Here is a 24408-nt window from a genome sequence, read left to right as displayed (position 1 = left end):
ATTTATATTTATGCATTATTTACATGATATGTTTTTCTTGTGTTAACCTATATCTGAATAATTTATCTAAGTAATCACTTGGCTAAATAACTAGGTTAAACAACTTGTGTTTTAAGGGGTCTAAAAAAGTACAATTCCTATTCTCTCTCTTTTAAGATATTTTTGTTATTATCAGGAGTCTTTTCACCTAGGGGTTTTAGCAACAATTTACAGTCTAGGATTTGATGATTGTTTGTGTATAATTATTCTTGAATGAAACTTGGGTAAAATATAAGAAGTAGACTTGAAAAGAGTCCATACCTCATTGCATTTTTATATATCGACAGGCGTCTATCAATAAGATTCTAAAGTACATATTAGCTATGGGGACAGCTTAGAAAGTTAATGAATTGAAAATGTGTTCCTAGTGAGTTTTGCTGCTTTGGTTTCCAGTTTCCACAAATTGTAAGTCACCTCTGATTAGCCAACTAGTTGTTTTAGGCACTTTTTATTAGGGTTTTTCAAGTCTGAAAATTCAACAACAACAAAAAAAAAAAAAAAAAAAATACTTTTCTTATTCCAAATTCTGTTAAACTGACAATAAAGAAGAGCTCTTGGGAAGTTTGATGATGTGCTTGAGCCCGGATGCCACTGTTTGATGTGAAACAAGGACAAAAGGTTTGTTGATTTTTTTTTTTTGCCTTAATTTCTCATTTCTTTTTCTTTTTAGGAATTTAGCTGGAACATGCTTGTATCATTGAGTTCTATTGGGTTTTTTTTTTCTCCAAATATGTAATAGTGTGAAAAAAAGAATCATATACTTTGAAATTATATGGGAAGACAAAGGTAATAGTTTAAATTTGCATTTTACAATAATTTTTCTGTTTTGTAGCAATCGGAGAGAGTAAAACAATCAATTTGTCTCAGTATAAATGTCATCACTTGGCAAGAATTAGTATCATACAGATTTGTTGGAAAAATTATAATGAATAAACAAGTTTGATACAACAAACAATATCCCAAATAATTGGCAAAAATGTAAATAAGCAATAATAATATAAATTTAAGTAAATTTAGGACCAATTTCACAGTGCTATAGAATCACGCAAAGAGCATTGTCCTTAAAGATTGATTCGTGCCACCCAAAGTAAAACTTGGTACGATTGGTTCTCTTGGCCAAACAACCTTCAAGATTAGACTATAGCGTTGACCTTTGTGATGTACACACTTCCACTCACAAAAGGTTTAAGAACAACCTTCTATTGTCTTTCCTTAAAAAGCAAAACAAAAATTCTTGTAGAAAAATATGTGGGAGAGAGAGATAGTAGAGTTGTGTACATCTAAAATATAGAGTAGTAAAAAGAAAACCTTTAGAAAATGTGTTATGATGAGTATTATATGGGCTACTTATGAAGATAATAGTCTATAGTTATTAGTTACTAATAACCCTTAAAGGCCCAACGGCTATATTATCAATTATTACCTAACGGTTATTTTTCTCATAATTGCCCAACGGCTATTTTATTCATAAATTTTCAATGGTTAGAAAATAAATAAGAATAAAAGTGTTTGGAACACACACCCACACCAACAAGATTTGCAAGAAATTTTGCCTGGGGATGTGTTTTGCTTAATTGTTGTCAAATCATGAGGGAGAATTGATCTGGAAATTTCTTTTGAGTTAAAAGTAGCAAATGACAATATATATATATGTGTGTGTATGTTTTTTTTTTTGGGATAATGTTTTTGTTACTGTTGTTACTTCTATTCAATACAGGGCCTTGTCAGACAAAGTTGCTAATGCTTTCTTCAAACTCAGCAGCACCAGAGCATAGATCCAATCCTAAGTCTTTGATGGTATGGATGTGTAACTGGACCTTGAAGTTGAAAGTCACCGTGTTAGTCTTAATAATGAAATTAAAAGAGTCATGTCCTTTACTATTAATTAATGTCCCATGGGTCCGTATTTGTTAGGAAAATAAATAAATTCTGAGAAGTCTGGGCTTTTCTAACTTGATATGGACCTTTGAAGTTTAGGCTGAGAAGTGTGGACTTCTTTTCTAACTTGACGTTGATTTTTGTAAAGTTTATGCAAAAACCATTGAAATGTCTATTCTTAGTGAAGCAGCTATATAGGATAATCGTTTAATGTTTTAAAGTTCTTCATGATATGCTTAATGCATCATGATTTACCATGTACATGATATGCTTTCTTGGACTTGGAAAAGTGATTATTTTAACAATAATGTTCATGTGGACAGAACCATGGAGGTAAGGCATCTGATGTGAATATTATGAGGACAAATGGTGCCTAGTGACAGAAGTTGGTGCTGGATTCTGTTTTTGAACAAAAGAATGAGATCGCGAAATCTGTGGAAGAGGAACTTGAAAAGGCATTTCTCTGGAGGTAATGTTCAAAACAGCAATGCAAAAAAATTGTATATAGTTAGTTAGGCAACGTTAGAAACAATAAAGGAAAGTAGCATCTTGAGTTTCTAAAACTCGAGATCTATATTAGAAAAGGGCCGCATAGATCTCGAGTCTTTAAGACTCGAGTTTCATGCAAAAAAAATTTCACCTATAGTGGCGTTTTTAAGCCTTTCAGTGACGTTTTAAATCCCTATAGCGGCGTTTTCTTGGAAAAAAATTTTCTTATATGGAATCCTATAGTGGCGTTTTTAACCCTTATAGTGACGTTTTATAGACCTATAGCGGCGTTTTTATTCAAAACTCGCTTTTCAGCTTAATTTTTATTTTTATCTTGGAACTCGAGTTTTAGACACTCGAGATGTTAGTTTTCAACATTAGTCAAGTTACAAGGTAAATCTGTTTCTTTTTAATTTCTTTCAATTTTACATGCATAGCCCATGTCAGCTTATGGGTTTAAGGTTGTTCAAATGCTTCTCGTGGAAACTGAACATGTGAAGAGGGTTATGACTGAGATAAATGCCGGTTAAGTGTTCATTTTGAATTGAACATTGTTTCTCCTGTCTCCCTCTGAGTAAGTTTGGCTTCTTTTTCCCTGAATACTAATCAACCTGTCATTGAAATTTTCCATGTGATGAACAGCTGAATCTAAATATCTGGCTGGGCTTGGTAAGCATTGTAGTTGGGCTAAGGTACAGCTGAATCTTTGTTTGTGAATGTACCTGGAACTACGTCAAAGGATGTCATGGACATGGTTCTGGTGACTCCATATTTCGAAGCAATGAAAGAAATTGGCGCATTGCCAGTGTCCAACTCTATTTTCATCACACACGGACCAGGTGCTGTGAAAGATTGCTTCACAGATTAGAGATGGCCTCCTTCAAGCAAGTACCGCTCAGAATGAGTGACTTTATCCCAGCATATATGCTGCACGAGTGGCTTTTCTAATGGTATATGAAATGATTGGCACAAGTATCTATGATTTGTGTCTTTTATTCTTCTTCTTCTTTTCTTCTTTACGAATTAATTACTGAAGAATTTCTTATAGGACAGTGAAAAACAATCTTAGTGTTGAAGCAAGAACAAATCAAAGATTAGAACTGTTTGTGAAGGAAGAAAGATTGAGAGAGAGAAAGAAAGTGAAAGAGAGAGAAACTGTTTGATTAAGAAAACTGAATTTCTTGCTTAATGATAAACTGAAGCGTGCAGAGATATATATTTATAGTACAATCTGTCTATAACTGAATAACAAATAAATCCACATTATACGGATCTAATCCGTGAAAATAGGAAAAGAAAAACAAACTAAACTAACTGATCTTCACACCAAAACCAACTGCATTTCTAGCATACCACCGTTTCTGCTAAACCAATACTTAAGTAATAGCACATACGAAACGGAGTGTTTTATTAAACAACCTTTAGTGAAACGGTGCGTTTCCTCCCTATTTGAAAACCGACGGTAACTCCCAAATTCAATTCAGTCTTCTTCAACCTTGAGCCCTCTGTTCTGAAATCAATCATTATCATCCTTAAGCTTCTTATCCTTGCTCTTTGTTCTGGAAATGCTACTATCACTAACAATTACTTGAGTGAAGATAGGAGGTGCTAGGGAGTGTCGTGCATTGCAAATAAGTGGTGTGGTGTGTGTACATGGTGTTGAACTTGGCCATTGTATTGGCAATGTTATTTAATAGTATGAAATGTTATTGATTTGGGTATTTTTGCGGTATCCTCAGGTGTTATATGCTATTTTGTAATTGTTGTCTGCATTTTGTAACTGTTATAGGTTACCTTCGCGCTTTGACCAATGAGAATTAGAGAACTATTATTAACTAGGATTGTATGAAATATTTTTCATAGTTAGGAGGACTTGGATACTAAAACTACAAATTTTAGAGAGAACTAGCTTTCTTTTATTATTATTATTATTATTATTATTATTATTATTATTATTATTATTATTATTATTCATAGTTACAATGAGGAATGAGAAGTTTGTACCTTAGACCTTTCAATTATTTGAAATATTAAAAAAATGATAACTGAACGACAAGGCATTTTTGGCTTGTAAAGAACTTAATGGAGTAAATAAGCACATAATATATGAAGAACCACCAAGAAAAAACAATTTCATATATAAGTATATTTTTGTACTCATCAAAAAGTATCCTTATTGTAATTATTTGTAATCAGTCTACTAATATTTATAAAGTATTTTTTAATGAAACAATACATATAATAATCCACTAAGATTTATGGCCAACCCCAAATTATTGGGATTAAGGCTTTATTAATTGCTGTTGTACGTATAATACTCCACTAAAGTCACTCAATTAAGAACAACTTCCTTATAGTCCAACCTTTTATGAACCCTGCACCAAAGCAAGAAGAACAATTAGTCAATTGGGATCACCTTCTCTCTTTGTCTTTACTATTTTAGTTTTTTATTATTCATTTTTGGGTAAAATACGCTAAGAATCGTTGAACTTTTATGATTTTGTAGCAAGACTCCTTTAGCTTTTCTTTTTTCCCCAATTTAGTTCATAAACCTTGATACTGTAGTAAATATATCCCTTCTCTCCACTCTCCAAATTATTGCTGCACATTAGATGATTCAGTGCAAAAAATGTTAAAATAGACGGAAATGGACCGAAGGGGTCCATCTACTCTTCTACTACAGTTTCGGTATGTACTAATTAAATTTGTGAAAAATAAAAAGTCAAGGGGGGACTTAACTTAAAGTCTGCAATTACATAAAAGTTTAGGCGACCTTAGTTCATTTTATCCGTTTTTTTCTCCACCTATTTGCATTTGTGTGAGTACTTGAGAGAGAGAGAGAGAGAGAGAGAGAGAGAGATTAATTTACTTGTTGCAGTCCATGCTATCAGAAATGGGGAAGCTAAGATGGGTGTGGCACATGATAGGAAGAGCATTGATACGTGAGGCAAGCAAGCGAGGTTGTGTTCCCTTTACACTAGCCTGAATGCAAAAGCAGATTGTCTGAGGCCCAAGCCCGTGCTTTGCTAATTTATTTAGCTTCTCTACGTGTCGACAACATATCTTTGTTGGTACGTAGTAGAACCCAACGAGGAAGGCCAAGCAGTCAGGGAAATACTCAAACACAGGCTCCCAAACAGGGTATTGAGCCAGTTTTGACTGGTGAGACATGTTTAGCCTAGAAACTACAAGCAAGAATATTAAGAACACAATAGGACGAGTCATTGCTGAGGGTTTTTTTTTTTTTTTGGGTGTACATATAAAAGCTTAATTAGTAAATATGTGTAATGTTATTGATATTTATTAAAGGTGGTATTATATAAGAATTTAATAAATTTTGTTGCCAATGGAACCAAATAGAGCAAGTTCGTTAGAGCCACGCATGCATGCAATTCTCATGCTCCCTGAATTGCTCAAACTTGCCCCAGTACTCCTGAAAAGTAGGAGGGTTACGTGAGTAACAATTAATATACAGTATGAAAAGCTTTTCATTATGCATGGTACCGTTACGTGATATTTCGGAATTGTCTACAGAATTCACCAAAATTATTCATGGGATTTATAGCATCACTCTAATTTGAAGTAGTCAGATTTAATAAATTACAAATGAGGACTAAAGAAATATATACTTCAGAATTCAAGCCTTTAATATCTTATATATATTAAACTTGACCTTTTCAGTTGCTCCGTTGGCATGAGCCTAGATTAAAATGATTTTAAGAAAATAAAAAAGTTACCAAGACAATGTTTTTTCCTAATTTGTTGGGTCCTTCACAATGCATGCCAAAAAAAAATGTCAACTTAATTATTTTAAGTAACAAAAGAGAGTTAGTTCAACTAGTTGACACATTTTGATGTTTTCAATACAGACATTTAGGATTATTCAAATCTCTCCACTCCAAAATAAAAATGTATAAAAAAAAATATTATTATTCTTCAAGTAAGGTTTTTCTTCTTTTAATTTTTTACCATAATTTTTCAAGAAAGGTTTATGATACAAAAATTTTCACAATCATTTCATAAAATATAACAAGTTGTGATTAGAATTACATCATTTTCACATAGACCCTCTAATATCACCACTTTTATTAATACAAATATTAAAAAATTACATTTTTACTATTATGAGAAAGATTGTAAAAAAGTTTTCTACCTACACTTATATTTGTAATAAAAAGATGGTTGAAAACAACCTAACACTAATTCAAAAGATTTAATAGATAACTCTCTCTAACTTTCGGAGTATCAATATGGGAGAATCCAATGCAGATAGGATATTATGGCTTTGGTTTCAATGAATACATGTAAATCTAGGACCAGTAATTGAAACATTTAGCCTAGAGACTAGATAGCCAGGACCCAGTTCCAGGGGTTGCTTCCTTCGAATTCTTAGAGACTAGAGAGATCCTTCTCTCCAATTTCTAAGAAGATCCCTTTCGTCTTCTCTGATTCATGCAGGTATAGTAAGTTTTAAATTTATTTTGCATGTTTGTTTTTGTCATTGCCATGCTTATTTTCATAGTTACCATGATTGTTTTCACATCTTTATAATAGCTATGATCGTATGTTCATAATACCATAATTAAATTGCTCACATGATGATTATCCAAATAAGTTTAACATCACTCATGCATTAACATAGATTTAACTCTTGATCTAAGATTATTACTTTGTTTAGATTTCATAGATCTATGTTTTATATGATTTATTTTTCAGATCAGAAATTTTCTTTGTAAAAATCATTATACTTTCTATAGCAAAAATCAGATCAAAATCCACATAGATTCATATCCAAATCAGATCTGAGATTCCTTTCCAAAAACATTATATTTTTCACATCCAACCTAGATCTGAAATCCTTTTCAAAACTCATTTATTTTTCTACATCAAAAATCAGATTTGAAAAATTCTTTTTAAAAGGCATTCTACCTTCATATAAAAAAAATCAGATGTGAAGTTTCCTTTGCAAAAATATTTACAATTAGGTACGTAATAAAAATCAGATTTGAATATATTTTCATAAAGATGTCATATATTCATGATTAAAAATCAAATCTGAGATTTCCTTTGCAAAAATGTTTCCATTTTCATAATAAAACCAGATCTAAATATTTTTCATAAACTCATTGTTTTTCACATAATAAAAACCAGATCTGAATATTTTTCATTAACTCATTGTTTTTCACATAATAAAAATTAGATCTGAATATTTTTAATCAAAGCATTTTTTTTTTCATGTTATAAAAATTAATCTAAATCTTTCCCATAAAAATGACATTCTTTTCATAACAAAAATTGGATCTGAATTTATTTTCAAAAAAATGATTCTGTTTTTTTGATAAAAAAAGCGGATCTAAACTTTCTTATTAATCTCATTTCCTTTTATGAAATTTAAATCTTTTGCATGGAGTAAAAAATAGATCTATAGATCTAAGCTTACATTTAATATTAGATTTACGAAAACTAACAATTGCATATTACATTTCAGAGTAATTCTACGGTAACCCCCCAAAAAAGAGGGGGGTACGGTACCCACTAGTAGGTAACCTGTTACATTAGGTTACTTTTTTCTCACATTTGACGGTTTCATGCTCATATTGTGCAGTTCCAATATCACATGTGACAGTTCTTTTCTCACATTTGGTGGTTCCCTTACTTTTTTCTCACATATGACGGTTCTATTCTCACATTGTGCAATTCCAACATCACATGTGACAGTTTTTTCTCACATTTGGTGGTTCCCTTACTTTTTTTTTCTCACATTTGACGGTTCTATCCTCACATTGTGCAGTTCCAACATCACATGTGACAGTTCTTTTATCACATTGGTGGTTCCCTTACTTTTTTCTCACATTTGACGATTACATCCTAATATTGTGTAGTTCCAACATCACATGTGACAGTTCTTTTCTCACATTTAGTGGTTTCCTTACTTTTTTCTCACAGTTGACGGTTCCATTCTCTTATTGTGCAGTTCCAACATCATATGTGACAGTTTTTTCTCATATTTGGCGATTCCCTTACTTTCTTTTTCTCACATTTAATGGTTCCATCCTCACATTGTGCGGTTCCAACATCACATATGACAGTTCTTTTGTCACATTGAGTGGTTCTTTACTTTTTTTCTCACACTTGACGGTTCCATCCTTACATTGTGCAATTCCAACATCACATGTGACAGTTCTTTTCTCACATTTGGTGGTTCTCATACTTTTTTCTCACATTTGACGATTTCATTCTCACATTGTGTAGCTTCAACATCACATGTGACAGTTTTTTTCTCACATTTGGTGGTTCCCTTACCTTTTTCTCACATTTGATGGTTCCATTCTCACATTGTGCAGTTCCAACGTCACATGTGACAGTTTTTCTCACATTTAGTGGTTTCCTTACTTTTTTTTTCTCACATTTGACGGTTTCATCCTCACATTGTGCGGTTCCAACATCACATATGATAGTTCTTTTGTTACATTGGGTGGTTTCCTTACTTTTTTCTCACATTTGACGGTTCCATCCTCATATTGTGCAATTTCAACATCACATATGACAGTTCTTTTCTCACATTTGGTGGTTCCCTTACTTTTTTCTCACATTTGACGATTCCATTTTCACATTGTGCAGTTCCAACATCACATGTGACAATTTTTTCTCACATTTGGTGGTTCCCTTACTTTCTTTTTCTCACATTTGATAGTTCCATCCTCACATTGTGCGGTTCCAACATCACATATGACAGTTCTTTTGTCACATTGGGTGGTTCCTTACTTTTTTCTCACACGTGATGATTCCATCCTCACATTGTGTAGTTCCAACATCACATGTGACAATTTTTTTCTCACATTTGGTGGTTCCCTTACTTTTTTCTCACATTTAACGGTTCCATTCTCACATTGTGTAGTTCCAATATCACATGTGACATACATTTGGTGGTTTTCTTACTTTTTTCTCACATTTGACGGTTCCATCCTCATAGTTGAGGTCATTTTCTTGATGCTTATATTTTTATTATTTATATATGATGGTGAACCAAAAATTAGATTGTCTCCAATTCGTCCATAGTGTCGTTCAAGACTAGAAAGGTCATCCAAGTGTAAGAAGGTTGTCCAGCATGGAGTCACCTGGACGACAGCCAAAAACTTAGAAATTTTCAGAGTAAATCTATATCCAAAAGCTTATGATTCAGACCATGTTCTACTATTCTGAAGTAGGAGCAAAATTATTATCCATCGCTCTAACTTCCCACTAAGTTCCTAACTTCCCACTAAGTTCTTAACTTCTGATGGTAGTTGTAGAAATTAAGTTTGAACCTTTTAACTTCCATCCACGTTGAGGAAGTTACTAAACAAGTAACCACTCCAAAACTCACTATAAAAGGACTCAGCCATATGAAATCAAAGTAAGTTTTTCACCACTTATAGAGTTGGAATTCCTAATTTCAAGAGAGAAAACTAACTTAAGCATCGGAGGGTTCTTGGCCAGTTCACCACAGTCACCTTTGATCTAGTGCTTCTTCTTTTTTCAGGCCTTCCAAGCAATCTCAAGCCCATTGAAACCCGAAGCATTTAGCCTACTGATTTTCTATGCATCATTAATATATACTATAAAACCGAAGATGTATAACCTTATGTGCTCTCTAATTGTTCTTATGCAACATCTGCAACTTAATCACAGTTGTGTGTTTATTGTGGTGTGTAAGGTTGTAAATAGGGTGACTATACAATTAGCAAGATATGCAAAAAATCCAATACAAAGATTGTTGACAATTTTAAATTTTCAGTAAACATTTGAATTGAAACTACAGATCCAGTATGAAATAGTCATCAATCAAGGCTACTGCACCAGGTTATATATTTTTTAGGCATTTTCATTAGATCCACGTGTGTAGAAGTGTCAAATGACTGTGTCTGACACAAGTATAACCACCCCAACTAAAGTGTCTATGCAATTTTGTTTCATAAAATTATTGTTATATTTAGACCCATCTAAAACAAAATAAACATCCCAAAAAATTTCCATAATAACAAAAATTATCAATAGAAAAGCTAAAAACAATTAAGCATAATTGACCGATTTTACCAAAAACGAACAACCCAGTCCTTTTAAAAAAAATTATCAAAATAATTTTGTCATTGAGAGTTTAGCATATCAACCAAAATGATAAGTGTGAGCCTTATTTGAGTCAGCAGAGCCTCCACTAGCTAAGTCTGAGAGAGCCCTAATAGTAATGGAATGTTTTCGTTGTTGAAGACTTATCGGTGCCACAAAGCACTTATCTCTCTCTCTCTCTCTCTCTCTCTCTCTCTCTCTCTCTCTCTCTCTCTCTCAGGGTTTCGCAAAATTTATACAAACTCGTCATTCTAAAGCCATTTGGTATTTGTTCCTATAAAATATTAGAATGTGCAATTTGAATATAATTGGCTGTTAAAAGGTCAATGTTCATCTCTGTACTTTGTTCGAATCAGCGTGGTGGCAAGTCGATATATTTTTTGCCGAGCAACTCTAGTTCGAATCCTTCACACTTGCAAATTTTTTTTTTTTTTTTAATTTTCAATTTTTGGTCCATAAGCTGAAAAGCCCATAAGAGCCTATGCCCAATAAAAACCCTAGTTCTTCCCAAATCTTCATTCCTTCAATGTCAGTGATAACAGCCATCGATTTTCCTCTCTTTCTCTGCCCTTTTGTTCGAAGCCTCCACCGTTTCTCGTCACTAAAATCTCAATACGTCTCATCCATATTCTTTAGTTTTCCATCTGGAGTTTTTGCCGTTTGGCTTTTGTATTGCTGAATTGTTATTAATCTTGTTTTGTTTTTGTTTTCCTTTTTGGTTTCGCAGGGCTAGGGATAGACATAGGTGGGGGCCCGGGCCCTTCTGGCCCAATTTTTATTTCTTTTTTTAAGTAGGTTAATTTTTTTTTAAAAAAAACACTTGGGCCCCCTCTGAAATTGTAAACCAACCGACCAACCCACATGTAAAAAAAATAAATAAATAAATAAAAATAAAAAAAATAAAAAAAATAAAAAAAAAAAGAAAAAGACTTGGGCCCCCTCTGAAATTGTAACCCACCCAGCCAGCCCACATGTAAAAAAATAAATTTTAAGTAGGTTAATTTTCAAAAAAAAAAAAAAAAAAAGACTTGGGCCCCCTTACAAAAAGCTTGGGCCCCCTCAGAAATTGTAACCCAGCTGGACAGCCCACATGTAAAAAAAAAAGGTTTAGTCCAAAAATGTAAACCTAGCAGTCCAATCGAAGACTCCAGTCTCTGAAGTCCAATCAAAAAAACAAAAGAAAAAAAAAGAAAAAAAAAGAAAACCTAAGGCTGAGGCAAGACAGAGAAAGTGAGGGGCTTTTCAAAAAAAAAAAAAAGACAGGTGTAACTTCTTTAATATTGGACACTTTTTCTGGTCCAAATTCACTACTGGCCTTTTGATTATTTGAACTGTTTGTGCCTTTATTTATTACAATCATCTCAAACTTGAACTATTTTTGCCCATACTTCAAGCACTACCATATTTTTCTTGATACACAGTGTCAGGTCCTGTTGTTGCATGCAATGGGGTATTGCTATTTTTCCCTCTGTACTGATTTCTCTGCACTAGGTACTGCTGGATTTCTGCACTCTGCACTAGTTACTACTAAATTTTTGCACTGGATAGCTGCTACCTGTAGCGTGTGGATTGAAAGAAAGCATTGATTTTTTCATTCACCAAGTAAAATTTGCACCGATATATTTCTCAGCTTAACAACATGTCTAGCCAATACTAAACTAACAATATCATTTCACATCACAGAAAATTATTCTCATATACACAAATATTCACTTCCACAAAAACGTATTGCAAAAAAATCTATACACATAGTTCTTAGTTCCCACTATTTTCTTTAAGTGCAGGCAAATGAAGGTTGGTGGACTCTTTTTATAAAGGATGAGGCAACCTGTGGTGAACATAGAGCCAAAACTCACAATAAATTCAAATGAAATGGCTTAAATGCCCCACTTATAAAAAAAAAAAAAAAAAAAAAAAAAAAAAAAAAAAAAAAACCTTAGTTTTGATAATAAAATGAAGTAAACAGTGTTTTATTATTGTGAACTCACATTACAAATATCACATGGCATATTGCAAAAGATAGTACACTAAAGTAAAAACAGAATTCACTAACTAAATACAATGCATATTGTGCAATTTTTAAATAACTTGCAACTGTACAAAATAATTTGAATGTATTCAACGTCATAAGTCCTACTGCCTATTCAATCTAACACGTCTTTCTACCGTTTGAAATGGTTGAGCTGCAAATCACTTTATGTCTCAAGATGCTTGAAATGCATCCCTCATAAATCCTGAAGTGGCAAACTTTGCCAATCTGTCTGCCTATGCACAAGTCAGAACCAAGGCAAAATGAGAAATATTAACAAAAATAGTCAAAAGGTGGCACTAAGAAGCAGACAGATATGTACAAATATTTATGTTCTTCGCGTACATTGGCCTTCACATAATGCTGTTAAAAGCTCCTTAAAAACAGTAAATGCAGAATGCTAGTTAGAACAATCAAATATGTATTTATGTCTCCACTTACTACCTAAATGAAGTAATATACTAGCTAGCCGCAAGTTAAGAACTTCAATAAATAATCCTTGGCATTACCAGAACTTCACTTTCTTACAGCAACTTGTGGACAGGTGTTTTAATTTTAAAAAGGATACCTAAGGTACTATATCTAAGTTTTGCTCTTTTCATATATATGCATCTTAGCATCCTCACCAATCAAACAACATAAATTGATATCTAAAAACATGCAGGGCAACTCACATAAACAAGGGTAGTGCAACTCACGAAATTCAATCTCCCTTTCAATTAAAAATAAAATTCACTAAATTGCAGCAAGGAACTGCCCAGCTACTGGGTTTGCTTGTGTGGAAGGTCCAGAGAGAAGGAGCCAGGGAAGGAAAGTGTGAGCTTCTCTATAAACTTGAAACTGCTGGGAGAGAGACGGAAGAGTTGAAAAAACTGAGACATGAAGATGCAAGAGCCACTGAGAAAGTTGTGAGAAGCAGAATAAGAGTGAATTAGAAGAAAAGCTAAAAGAAGCTAAAAATGTCATCAAAGAATTGAGAGAAACTGCAACGCTTGAAGCCCAAGAAGAGCATTCTTCTGAGCTATGGAAGCACAAATCTGCCTTCATTGAAGTTGTGACAAACCAACGGCAACTTGAAGTTGGAATGGGCTGCGAACTTAGGAAAATTGAAGCTACAAAACAAGAACTTGGAGTAGTATTAGAGCCAAAGGAGGAGGCAGACTTGATGGTTCAAAAACTATCAATGGAGATGGTAAAAACGCATAAGGATTTGGAGCAAAAAGAAAAAATTCTGTCAGCAATGCTTAGGAAGAACAAGCTGGATACAACAGAGAAACACTTGCTTTTAAAGGAGGTTAAACTATCAAAGGCTAAGAGAAAGCAAGCTGAAATAGAAACTGAAAGGTGGAGGGCAGTATCAGAGTCTAGACATGAGAGGCATCATTAAGAAGTATGTTGACTAACCAAGTAAATTCAAAATTGGATTTTTACACAGGGGCAAGAGGGGTGCATCAGCATGCAACAGGATCATCAAACAATGGAAAGACAAGATCACAGCCAACTGATCTTGTTCTTGAGTATGGACATATTGGACCTAAAAAGGACAAAAGGGAGCCAGAACTTTCTCCAATCTTTGACTGCTACTCACTGGAAGGAAATGAGGCATTGGGTAAGAACAAATTTCCCAATTTTCATTAGGATTTAACATATATGAACTCTTAGCTTTAACCAACATTATCAATAGCGAACTCTAATACACATGTGCGCACGCACACACATATTCTTGATTTTATTTTCCTTTATAAAATCCAGTCAAAATGCTTTAATTCCTGATTATGTATAAAATTATAGATTCTTATTTTCTTAATACCTTCCCTTTTCTTGCTTTTTAAGCTATGACAGCTGATGTTAAGCAATTGGAAAGTTGGGTACTGTCAGAAGCTGAGAAGTATGCAACTTTAATTGAGCAAAGGCATCACTTAGAACTAGATGCTTTTGCAGAACAAATGAGAATCAAAGATGAGAAATTAGAAACATTTCGTTGGTAGTTGATGAGCATGGAACTAGAATCAAAGCGGCTACAGTCCCATATTGAGGGAATGAATGAGGATATGTCGCAGCTCAGACATGATAATATGAAATTGGAAGCCTTGTTATTGGAGAGAGAAGAAGAATTAACTTCCTTAAAAGAGCAACTAGCATCACAATTGAAGGCCCTAAATTGCCAAAATACTAATTTAAATTGTTCTGTACATAGTCCAGTAATAGCCCATGAGACCATTGGCTCTGAAGTTATCAATAAGAGAAAACAGAATGAGAGAGAGCAAGAAACAAGGACTCCAAATTCGGAGGATTTGTGTCAAGAGGAAGATGCTGAGAAAGAAGAAGGAAACTCATCCTTTAACCAGTCCAAGGATGTAGGTTTAATAGCCCATGCTCCTGAAAAAGTGTTAGAAGATGATAAGGAAATTGCCAATGAGGGTCCTGTAAAAGAGGGAAGAACAAGTCCAGTGGATATTGATGTTACTGAAAACCTGGCATCATCTAGTCAACCCTTGAATAAGACAAACAATTCTCCTTGGAGGATGGATCTTCATGCTCTTCAAGTTTCTTATAAGATCAAAAGGCTGAAGCAGCAACTTCTAATGCTTGAGAGACTGACAGGGAAGCAAGAAAGCCTTGAAGATACAGAAAGCAATGATAATGGGCAAATTGGTATCAAGAGTTTCCTTGCATTGATGTCTTTGCTGAATAAACAAGTTGGCAGGTACTAGTCCATTCAAGAGAAGGCAGATGACCTTTCCAAACGCATGGTAAGCTTGGATTAATTCAGTAAAGTTCAAAAAACTATGACAATAAAATTGACTTTTGGCAATTCACTGTTCTCAACACTTTGATAGTTGCAAAATTTCAACCATCTCTTTTAAATATCGGTGCTTCTGTTTGGCTTCAATTAGGGCCTAACACACTATATGACATTCTCATTGGCCTCTCTTTTGGCAGTTTAAAAATGTAGTCATTTACATATGGTTTCTTATTTATATTTTTCAGCATGAGCATAATCTAACTGCGAGTGGTGGACATTCTAGTACAGCAAGACCAAAGGAAGAAACTAAAGCACTACAAAAATTCCTAGACGAAACATTTCAGCTGCAGAGACACATAGTTGCAACAGGACAGAAATGGGTGGAAATTCAATCCAAGATTGCTTCTGGATTTGTTGGGGTCACTGAAGAAATAAATAAGATTGCCAGCTTTGACATGAAATGCTTTGCTGATAGTGTCAGAACTCTCTTTCAGGAAGTTCAAAGGGGCCTTGAGGTTCGGATAGCTCGAATTATTGGAGATCTTGAGGGGACATTGACTTGTGAGAGGATGATACATTTAAGGAGGTAGTGAGGAGAGCTAAAATAAAAAAATAAAAATATAAAAAATATAAAAATATAAAAAAATTAAAAATTAAAGATGAGGCTTAATACATATTAGATAGTCTTGCAGTTTGTAAGTGTTTCTACTGATTTTTTTTTGAGATTTTTTTTTCTTTTTTTTGAGAAACCAGTCTATGAGACAGAACGATGCTTTTATTAAAACATAAGAAAACTAATCAAACAGAGCAAGGGGGATAATGTCCTCAGGTAAGTCTTTAACCCAAACCTGACGTTCTAATTCTAGCCCAACCCAAGATTTCTTTGCCAAAGCATCGGCAACAGGCAATCAGTGGTGGACTGTCAAGCCCTTCGGTGTAAAGATTAATTTGTCAAATATATAAGAACCGAAACTCAAACAAAACAATAATATCATAAACCCACAAAGTTTAGAGAAATAATATAAACCTATATCAGCAATAATCACATGTAAAGAGAGAACCTGAAGATTGTGGGTGGCGCTGCCGATTTAGAATGGAAGAGAAGAAGCGCCGCCGAGTCGTCCGGGAAGAGATGAAGCGCTGCCGAGTTGGATTGGATATGAGTGCGCCGCTGATTTGAATATGGATTGGAAGAATAAGCTAGAGAGCGGCGTTGACAAGTTGGATTGGATGAGAAGAAGCGCCTCCGATTTGAGGTTGTGGGTGCGCCGCAGATGTGGTATCAACCGTCTGATTTGAGGGTTTTGTTTAGAGAGGCAAACAGAGCAGTGAGCAAACGAAGTAGAGAGGTAGAGAAGCAAACGTGAGAAATGAGAAAAAGGCTGAAAAGTGTGATGAATTATTTAATTTTTTGTTTATATATAAAACCTGCTCAACCGGTAACCAAAAACCTTTAAAATTACATCAACGGTCAAGATCAAAATGATAATAAATTAACGGCTCAGATATAGGTGGGTACCGTACCCTCCTATTTTTTGAGGGGGTATGGTAGAATGACCCTACATTTCAAAGTTTACAGTATCATATGTCAATGATTGTGTGGGTATATAGATGGTCATTCATGGCCTAGAAGACTAGATTTTTTCGGGCAGAGTAGATGCCTAATAACTTCCCACTCTGTAACCTAGCCCCTAAATCTAGTTTGTGTTTTTTTTTTTTTTTTTTTGTCTTCAAGATTAGTGTTTTATCATTTTCTTTGGTAGAATGTATTAGGACCAAAACTTTGTAATTTTTATGTAGATTGTAATTAGGACCAAAGCGATGTAATTTCTACCAATTGTGATATTCTTGACATAATGAACATTCAATGCAATTCAATCATTCAATTCTAAACTTTTAGTTTTTTTTTTTTTTTTCAATTTAAAAAATAAGTAGTGAGTCCACAATTAATTAACCCAAAGAGGTTCCAAGTATCCTCTTTTGAGAGTTTCCCAACATTGGTCTCTCCCACAATACAATAGGATATATTTAACCATCAAAGGAAAAAAAAAAAAAAAAACAAAATTAAATTGCATCAACCCAAAGTATAGAACATAAAAATTCACCAATCTAAAGTAGAAATGCAAGAAAAATAAATAAAAATAAATCCACCAAAATTTTTTTAAAAAAAAAGTTGAGAGAGAGTTCACATTTTGTGTGTGGGAAAACTATGCATAGAATGAGAGAGAGAAAATAACAAAATCATAGTAATAGGATGAGAATGAGAATAGCCAAAATAAAGGAAGATAAGGGGATAGAGAAAGAGTAATATTAAGGTAGAGAATAGTGGTGAATTGAAAAGGTAAAAGGGAAGGAGAAATGTTGTTAAAAGTGTAACAATAAGTGGAGAAGTTAATAATAAGAAGAATAGTTAGAAATAAGAGAGAGTAGTTTGATTGTTAAATAATAGAGTTTCTAATTCACCTTAAATGATTAAATGTTAAAAAATATATATGAAAAATTGGAAAGAAAATGGATAATAATATAACTACTGATGTGGCTCAATTGAAACGGAGCAACAACAAATGTTACGCTTTAGCTTTTAGATATACTAGTCAAAAATCCGTGCGATGCACGGGAAATTTTTGCCTAAAAGTATGTTGGTCTCAAGTTTTGCATAGAAAGTATAATTAAATTATATTAATCTCAAACTGAAACAATAAACACGACATGAAGAATTAAAAAAAAAAAAATGGTGTGCATCTAACTAAAAGTTTCTGTAGTCCTCTCTAGTTTCTACCATAAGCGATACCAAAAATATTTTTGCAATAAATTTCTTCTTAAAAAAAAAAATTAGAGTAACTATATATCTTCTTTAACCTTACATCTTCAATAGTTTACATAGTAAGAATGTTGGTTTGGTTAGATGAGATCACTGAATTTAGATTGTAAAATCGTTGCTTGCAAAGAAGTTGAAAAGTGTGTGTAGTCCAAAGGGAATCTTGTATGAAGGAAGAGAGCTTCTAAGTGAGTCAGTATCTTCGCTTTCAAGTTTCATCTACACCTGGGGTAGGAGAAAGAGAGTTTGTAAGTGGGTTAGAGTCTTGGCTTTCATCTACACATGGAAAATGATCATGCTTGAGTCATAATATGTAAGGAAATCACTGGGCTTGGGCTTCTCATAAAGTTTTGTCTGATTTGGTCTAATTTCCAACAGCAACCCATCTTTTAGATAACAGTAATAAGAATATAACCTGATCTTTGGGGTAAAAGTAACAAAGTTAATAAGAAGAGGTTAAAGAGGCTACATGCAAAATTAGAGCGTCACATGGCAAGACTTTATGCTCTCTCGCATGAGGTCTCTACTTTTATATATATATATATATTCAAGCCATTGCTACACATATATTAATTAGAGATTCTTAAATTTTGTTCTGAATATATTAAGAGAAGTCTTGATACTTCACAACATGGAATGAAACCAAATTACTACAAAACAAACAATTTTATAAATCATATTGTTTTGAAAGGTAACAATGGTAGAATGGTGGATGATGATGAAGTTTTTCGAATTCCCTGCAACTCAATTGCGACCTCCCTCATTGTAGGACGTTTCCTTCCATTCAAGTGCAAACATCTTTTTGCAAGTTTACCAACTATGATGACCTCTTCCTTATCACTTTCCTTCTCTACTCGGTCATCAAGAATATCAAATAGATGGTTCTCCTTCATTGAATGAAGGAAATATTTAGATAAACTTCTATATGCTTCTGACCTTGTTGAAGAAATAGGTTTTTCTCCAATTAAGAGCTCAACAAGGACTACTCCAAAACTATACACATCACTCTTTTCATTCCTCTCTTGCACTGTGTTGCACTTTTTAATTGCAATAATTCTTCCATCACTTAACATTCATTTGAAAACTGTACTTTGACCACCCTTACTAACTATTCTATTTTCACTAAAATGGTCTGTTGCCTTTTCCAACTCCTTCAAATTGAATAGTTTTATATTTTGAACATTGTTTTCATTTGAAGATAATTGATGTTGTAACAATAAACCACCATTCTTTTTAAAGAATTTTTTCTTAAGCTTGGTTTCACTTCTCTGCTTTATCACATTGAATAAATCCAATGTAATGGTTATTAGAAATAATGCTCCAAAGCTTGTACCAAGACCTGCATAAGTCAAACATAAAAAAATATATATATGAAATATCAATATTTTTTATATATAAAACATGATTTTCTAGGAGACAATCTCACCGCTTGTGGTTGTAAAAAGCAAAAGACTGTGGCTTGGTCAAGTACTGAAGTAGAGTACAAAGCTCTTGCCAATGCAGCTGCAGAGACTAAATGGCTGCGTGCTCTTCTTTATGAGCTTGGCACTCTTGTGTCCTGTTCTCCAGATTTATGGTGTGACAACATTGGTGCAACTTATTTGTCTTCTAATCCTGTTTTCAATGCCCGTACCAAGCATGTTGAAATAGAATTCCACTTTGTTAGAGACATGGTTGCTGATGGTTCTTTTGTGGTTTCTATCCAGCAAAGATCAACTTGCTGATGTGTTTACCAAGCCACTATCTTCCTCTAGATTTGCTCATATTCGGACCAATCTCAACGTACTTCCAGCACAGTTGAGCTTGCAGGGGAGTGTTAAGGATAACCGCTAGCAGCAATCTAGCTGTGTGTTCAGCAGCTGTGATAACGTGATAATGTGATAGTTCAAATTCAATTTCTAAATTGCAACAGCCCTAGATTGTGATAAGATAAGATGGGATAGAATAGAGTTGTTTATAATTCAAACTTCCTTGTATTTAAATTCTGGTACTTGTGATAGGATAGGATAGAGTTGTTTATAATTCAAACTTCTTTGTATTTGAATTCTGGTACTTGTATAACTCTAAAAATGATAAGTCCTACACCGAATTTGGTTAGGCTGAAAAACAATTTCAGATATTATTGTCTTTACAGATAAGAAGTACAATACTTTTTTTTTTAGTAGAAGTTACTAATTCTTCCAAATTATGTTCCACTCTTTCCTAAAGTCTAAATTAGTGTTAACTTCTATTTAATTTCTATAAAAAAAATAAAAAATAAAAAATAAAAAAAATAAAAAAAAAATCTTTTTTACTTTAATTTTCAAGTAATTAGTACATATGTGCAATGATCAATTGTGTTCCAATTATTAACAAATAAATAAAGAAATAAAAATAAAACTTCTCGTGACAACACCTTCTGAGTAGAGTCACCTTCTACCATCTACATTTTGAATTGACTGTTTAGAGCTTGTTTTTATCATCTTCTTTGCCTTAAACTTTTATAACAGCCTATTTAACTTCTTCCTTGTCTCAAACTTTTGTTAACGCTAGCGGCCAAGTCTTCTTCCCTTTTTTCACCCAAACCCACTTTTCTAAGAGTCTGAACAAAATGAATAGCCAATTATTGGTCCCCCTGCCCCCTTTTTTTTCTTCCCTTTTTAGCTATGTACTATAAAACCTAGCATTGAACAAGGGTTTTTGTGTTCGGACCCAAAGTGTTTCTTCAGGGAGCCTAGCTCTAATAGAAGAGAAATAGGTTGGGGTGATTGTTGTGAGTTGGAGGCCTGTGATGTTGATGACTACATGGTTGACCAGTTGGTCCCATATCCCATATAGTGATGATGTATTAACAAACACCACCTTTTAATGAGTAAATGCTGCTCAACTGGTTGAGGAAGTCATTTCTTAGTGTCATAGATCCTTCTCGAGAAATTTCGTAGTGTGATTTCTATTAGATGCAGGCTATTTTTTAGTTTGCCTCACGCAAAGCTTAATTCGATCATGAAGCTTGGCACCAATAAGAAATGGTGAGAGTGTTAGGCAAATAACAAAGATTTTACATTTTCCAAGTTGAGCACATCAATGATCTTGAACACATACAATGCGAAGGCTGGCAACAAGGGGAGGAGCCAGGAATTATTGTTTGTGGGGCCAACATGGCAAGCTATATTATTTTGAACTGGAACTCAGAATACTAGCAACCAATGATTGTCTGTCCGTAAGGGATAGAGAGAGTAATCCTCATGGGAGACATATATGAAGAAGATGAAACAATTCCTGTAAGGAGTTTCCCCACGCTTGTCTCTGAAGATGAGTCTCTTTCGCAGAGGCTGAACAACTCGGGGCTTGGGCTGTGACTTACATGAGGATGAAGGCCTACTTAACACAATTGGCAAGGGAGTGGTTTGTGCCCTCCAATACTCAGATATTTGAATTAAAGGCCCAATGGATCCTTGTTATGATCGGTGGCCTGAATTAAGGCGAACACATGTGCCTTGGTAGGGGGAAGTCTTGTGCCTTTTATGGAGCGTGCATCAAATCCTAACTATTAAGTCTCACATGGTTTCAAAAAAAAAAAAACTATTAAGTCTCACATTGCCTAAGTAGGGGGAGAGTCTTGCGCTTATATGGAGGCCTTGGAGTCTAATTGGTATAAGACTTGTGTTTTGGAAACAAAACCATGAATGTGTACTCATGTGTGGAGGCATGCCGAAGAGGACAATATCCTACGGACGAGGCCCAATTTTGCTGCATGCTCCCCCGATTAGGCCTTTTAAAACCTTCATGACAATATTTATTGGTAACTGGACATTTGCCCCTAATTTACAAATTATGCAGCAAAATGTCTCTGTCTTGAAATTACTTAGCAAAATGTCCCTTTATTTTAAACTCATGTGAAAAATATAAATAAATAAGCAAAGTTAAAATTGGACACAAAACAAATGTAATGACTAAATTGAAAAAAAAAATATTAAAATTAAAGAAACATAATGAAATAAAATTAGAGAATATCATTTGTAATATATATAATTTTTTATTAAAATTTTTTCCATGTAATTATCAATTTTTTTTTTTGCTAAAAATAAAAATGATTTGAGAAAAAAGAAATATAAGACATTAAACAGTCTTTGATAATAACATTTCTAGCATGGTTAATTCAGACACCGAGACAATATGATTGCCACGCATTTAATGATTGCTTGCTACATGTTCAATCGACAATTAGCAATTTGAATAAATTTTTATATAGTCCAAAATTCAGGGTAGGTAATAATAGACAAGCCCTGCAAAAATTTATGACTTCCTAAGTCTTTGCAAGTCTTCTAATGGTGAAACATGTTTCTAAAGGATGAAAGAATCTGGCTGATCAATGACTTTCAAAAGAGCAGTGATATTATTTTGCAAAGTTACTGATTAAACATTTCTTTAGCTGCTACTTTGGAATACGAATGTTCCCCGTCAACTTTTCTTTCCACAAATCAAATTTGATGAATGTGCGTCATTCAATTTGTGACAAGAAAGAAAGCTGTTCTTTCATGTGATTTCTCTCTAGTGTTTAGTCTTCAATCTTCATAGGCAATGCTCGGGACTCACACTCTATGCAACCCGGCAATATCTTTAATAAGTTTTGTGCCACGAGTCGTGAGGCCTGGCCTCAACTTTTCTCATCTCTCTCATCGACAAGACCACTACTTGTTCTTGTTTTCTCATTGCTTCACTACCAACATATTCTTTGAAAATGTAAAATAGTTTACTATAAAAGACTTTATTTCAACACTTTTCACTTTTATATACACATTTAAAGGTTTTTATTTTTTTTATATAAATAATGGAAATTTTATTAGGAAAACATTAATGGATGATGTAAGGGCATGTTTGGTAGCTAGACTGTAATAGGTATTATAATGTAATACCTATTCCAATAATTTAATTATTCTTTAGTTTGGTTATGTTTTTATTACAAGGAATAGTCATTCTTTATGAATAGCTATTCTTCAAAATGAGGAATAACTATTTCTCTTTAAAAGGGTTGTATTAGCTATTCTTTAGTAAGTGCAATAATTTCAAAACCTAATATATTTTTAAATAAACAAAATTTCCATATACATCTAACAATTATAAAAATAAAAATCATAAAAAATTACACATATCTTTCTTAAATTCAAAAAAATAACAATTTTTAAGGAGATATAATTGTATGAGTAAGATATTTCTTAAAATAAATCTTGTTTTATTCTAATGTTATAACTCACAACCAAATTTATGAATAAGTTTAGTTATTATATTACAACAAATTTTATTCTTAGTAATAAAAATTACAATTCCTGTCGTAATCTCTATTCAGTATAACAAACGTACCCTATGAGTATTTTTTAATGCACTATTTTAGGAATTTTTTTATGGGAAAATAAAGAAAACAATTAATGTTTTGACTGCTGTGGGGGCCTTTTTTGTGTATGGTGTATTGGGCTTGGGCTGCCTCCTATGGTAATGGGCTGGGCTGCCTCCTGCGGTGATAGACCCAAATATTTCTGAGTAAGGGAGTTGGGGCCGGTCCAACTGTAACTCAACTTGGGCCAGTTTGTGCAAAAACTTATGCCTTGTCTGCCAGGAGTAAACTTACGGCAAGCAGAACTGTTACAGACGAGTTACGGCAGGCAGATATAATAGTAATAACCAAAACAGAATATTCTTAACTATTTAAACAAATGGTTATGTAATCTCTACTTATAAAACATGATTACAGTCATGATAATGTCAATCACAGAGAAAGTAAAGAAAATAATACGAGCTAATCAAATGGGCATAAGTCAAGTTTTAAGCTTAGTCTGCCGAAGCAAAGCCAAAGAGGGAAGAACGCCTCTTCTCAATGCAAATAATCTCCCAGGAAAAAGATCCTGCCGTGGGAATTAATGGATTTGAGGGAGTCGGACCTGAATGGTTATTGCCCAAAAGGAAAGAGTCCTTGTTTACGTTTTGGAAGAAAGCAAGATTTGAAGGGGGAGAGAAGGAAACTGATCTATTGGTGCATGCCCATTGAACTAACTCTCTTTTTTCCTTAGTTTCCTTTCTTTTCTTCTTTGTTTTCTTTCTTATCTTTTTTTTTTTTCCTTCTTACTCTGTTTTTCTTTTCACTCCGTAAAAATGCTCTGTTTTTCGATCCTCGTTCCAGGGCATGGCAAAGGCCCTTTTATAGTGCCTGCCGTGACCAATGTTTTACCGTTTTGCCCCTTAACCGCCTTTGTCTGGTCTGGGCGTACTTGCCGACCACCAGGTCTGTGTGACATCCACCCTTGCCAGACAAAGGCAGGTTTGTTTCGT

General features: G+C 33.8%; 2 protein-coding genes and 1 long non-coding RNA gene across 5 annotated transcripts; 1 reads left to right on the top strand and 2 right to left on the bottom strand.

The window, feature by feature from the left end:
* Nucleotides 1-4544: 4544 nt before the first annotated feature.
* Nucleotides 4545-5702, bottom strand: LOC115986292 (non-specific lipid-transfer protein 13-like). The gene is made up of 2 exons (XM_031109150.1): nt 5276-5702; nt 4545-4781 (listed from the first exon to the last, which is right to left on the bottom strand). Exons 1-2 carry the CDS (start codon nt 5629-5631, stop codon nt 4739-4741), a joined length of 399 nt encoding a protein of 132 aa, XP_030965010.1. The 5' UTR covers nt 5632-5702; the 3' UTR covers nt 4545-4738.
* Nucleotides 5703-12580: 6878 nt separating this feature from the next.
* Nucleotides 12581-16664, bottom strand: LOC115986293. 2 transcript variants are annotated; one of them, XR_004090624.1, is made up of 2 exons: nt 16349-16664; nt 12581-14128 (listed from the first exon to the last, which is right to left on the bottom strand). It is a non-coding gene; the product is annotated as an uncharacterized LOC115986293 (long non-coding RNA). The 2 variants fall into 2 exon arrangements; XR_004090623.1 differs by having other exon boundaries at nt 12581-12777.
* Nucleotides 14069-15880, top strand: LOC115986291. 2 transcript variants are annotated; one of them, XM_031109149.1, is made up of 3 exons: nt 14069-14150; nt 14375-15294; nt 15533-15880. In XM_031109149.1, exon 2 carries the CDS (start codon nt 14533-14535, stop codon nt 15253-15255), a length of 723 nt encoding a protein of 240 aa, XP_030965009.1. In that variant the 5' UTR covers nt 14069-14150; nt 14375-14532; the 3' UTR covers nt 15256-15294; nt 15533-15880. The 2 variants fall into 2 exon arrangements, with proteins under 2 accessions (XP_030965009.1, XP_030965008.1); XM_031109148.1 differs by having other exon boundaries at nt 14375-15880.
* Nucleotides 16665-24408: the final 7744 nt, after the last annotated feature.

This window comes from Quercus lobata, chromosome 4 (genome assembly GCF_001633185.2).
Source record: "Quercus lobata isolate SW786 chromosome 4, ValleyOak3.0 Primary Assembly, whole genome shotgun sequence".
Classification (NCBI taxonomy): Eukaryota; Viridiplantae; Streptophyta; class Magnoliopsida; order Fagales; family Fagaceae; genus Quercus; species Quercus lobata.
Note: the sequence above shows the minus strand (reverse complement) of the source record. Positions and strands in the feature narration are given on the sequence as shown.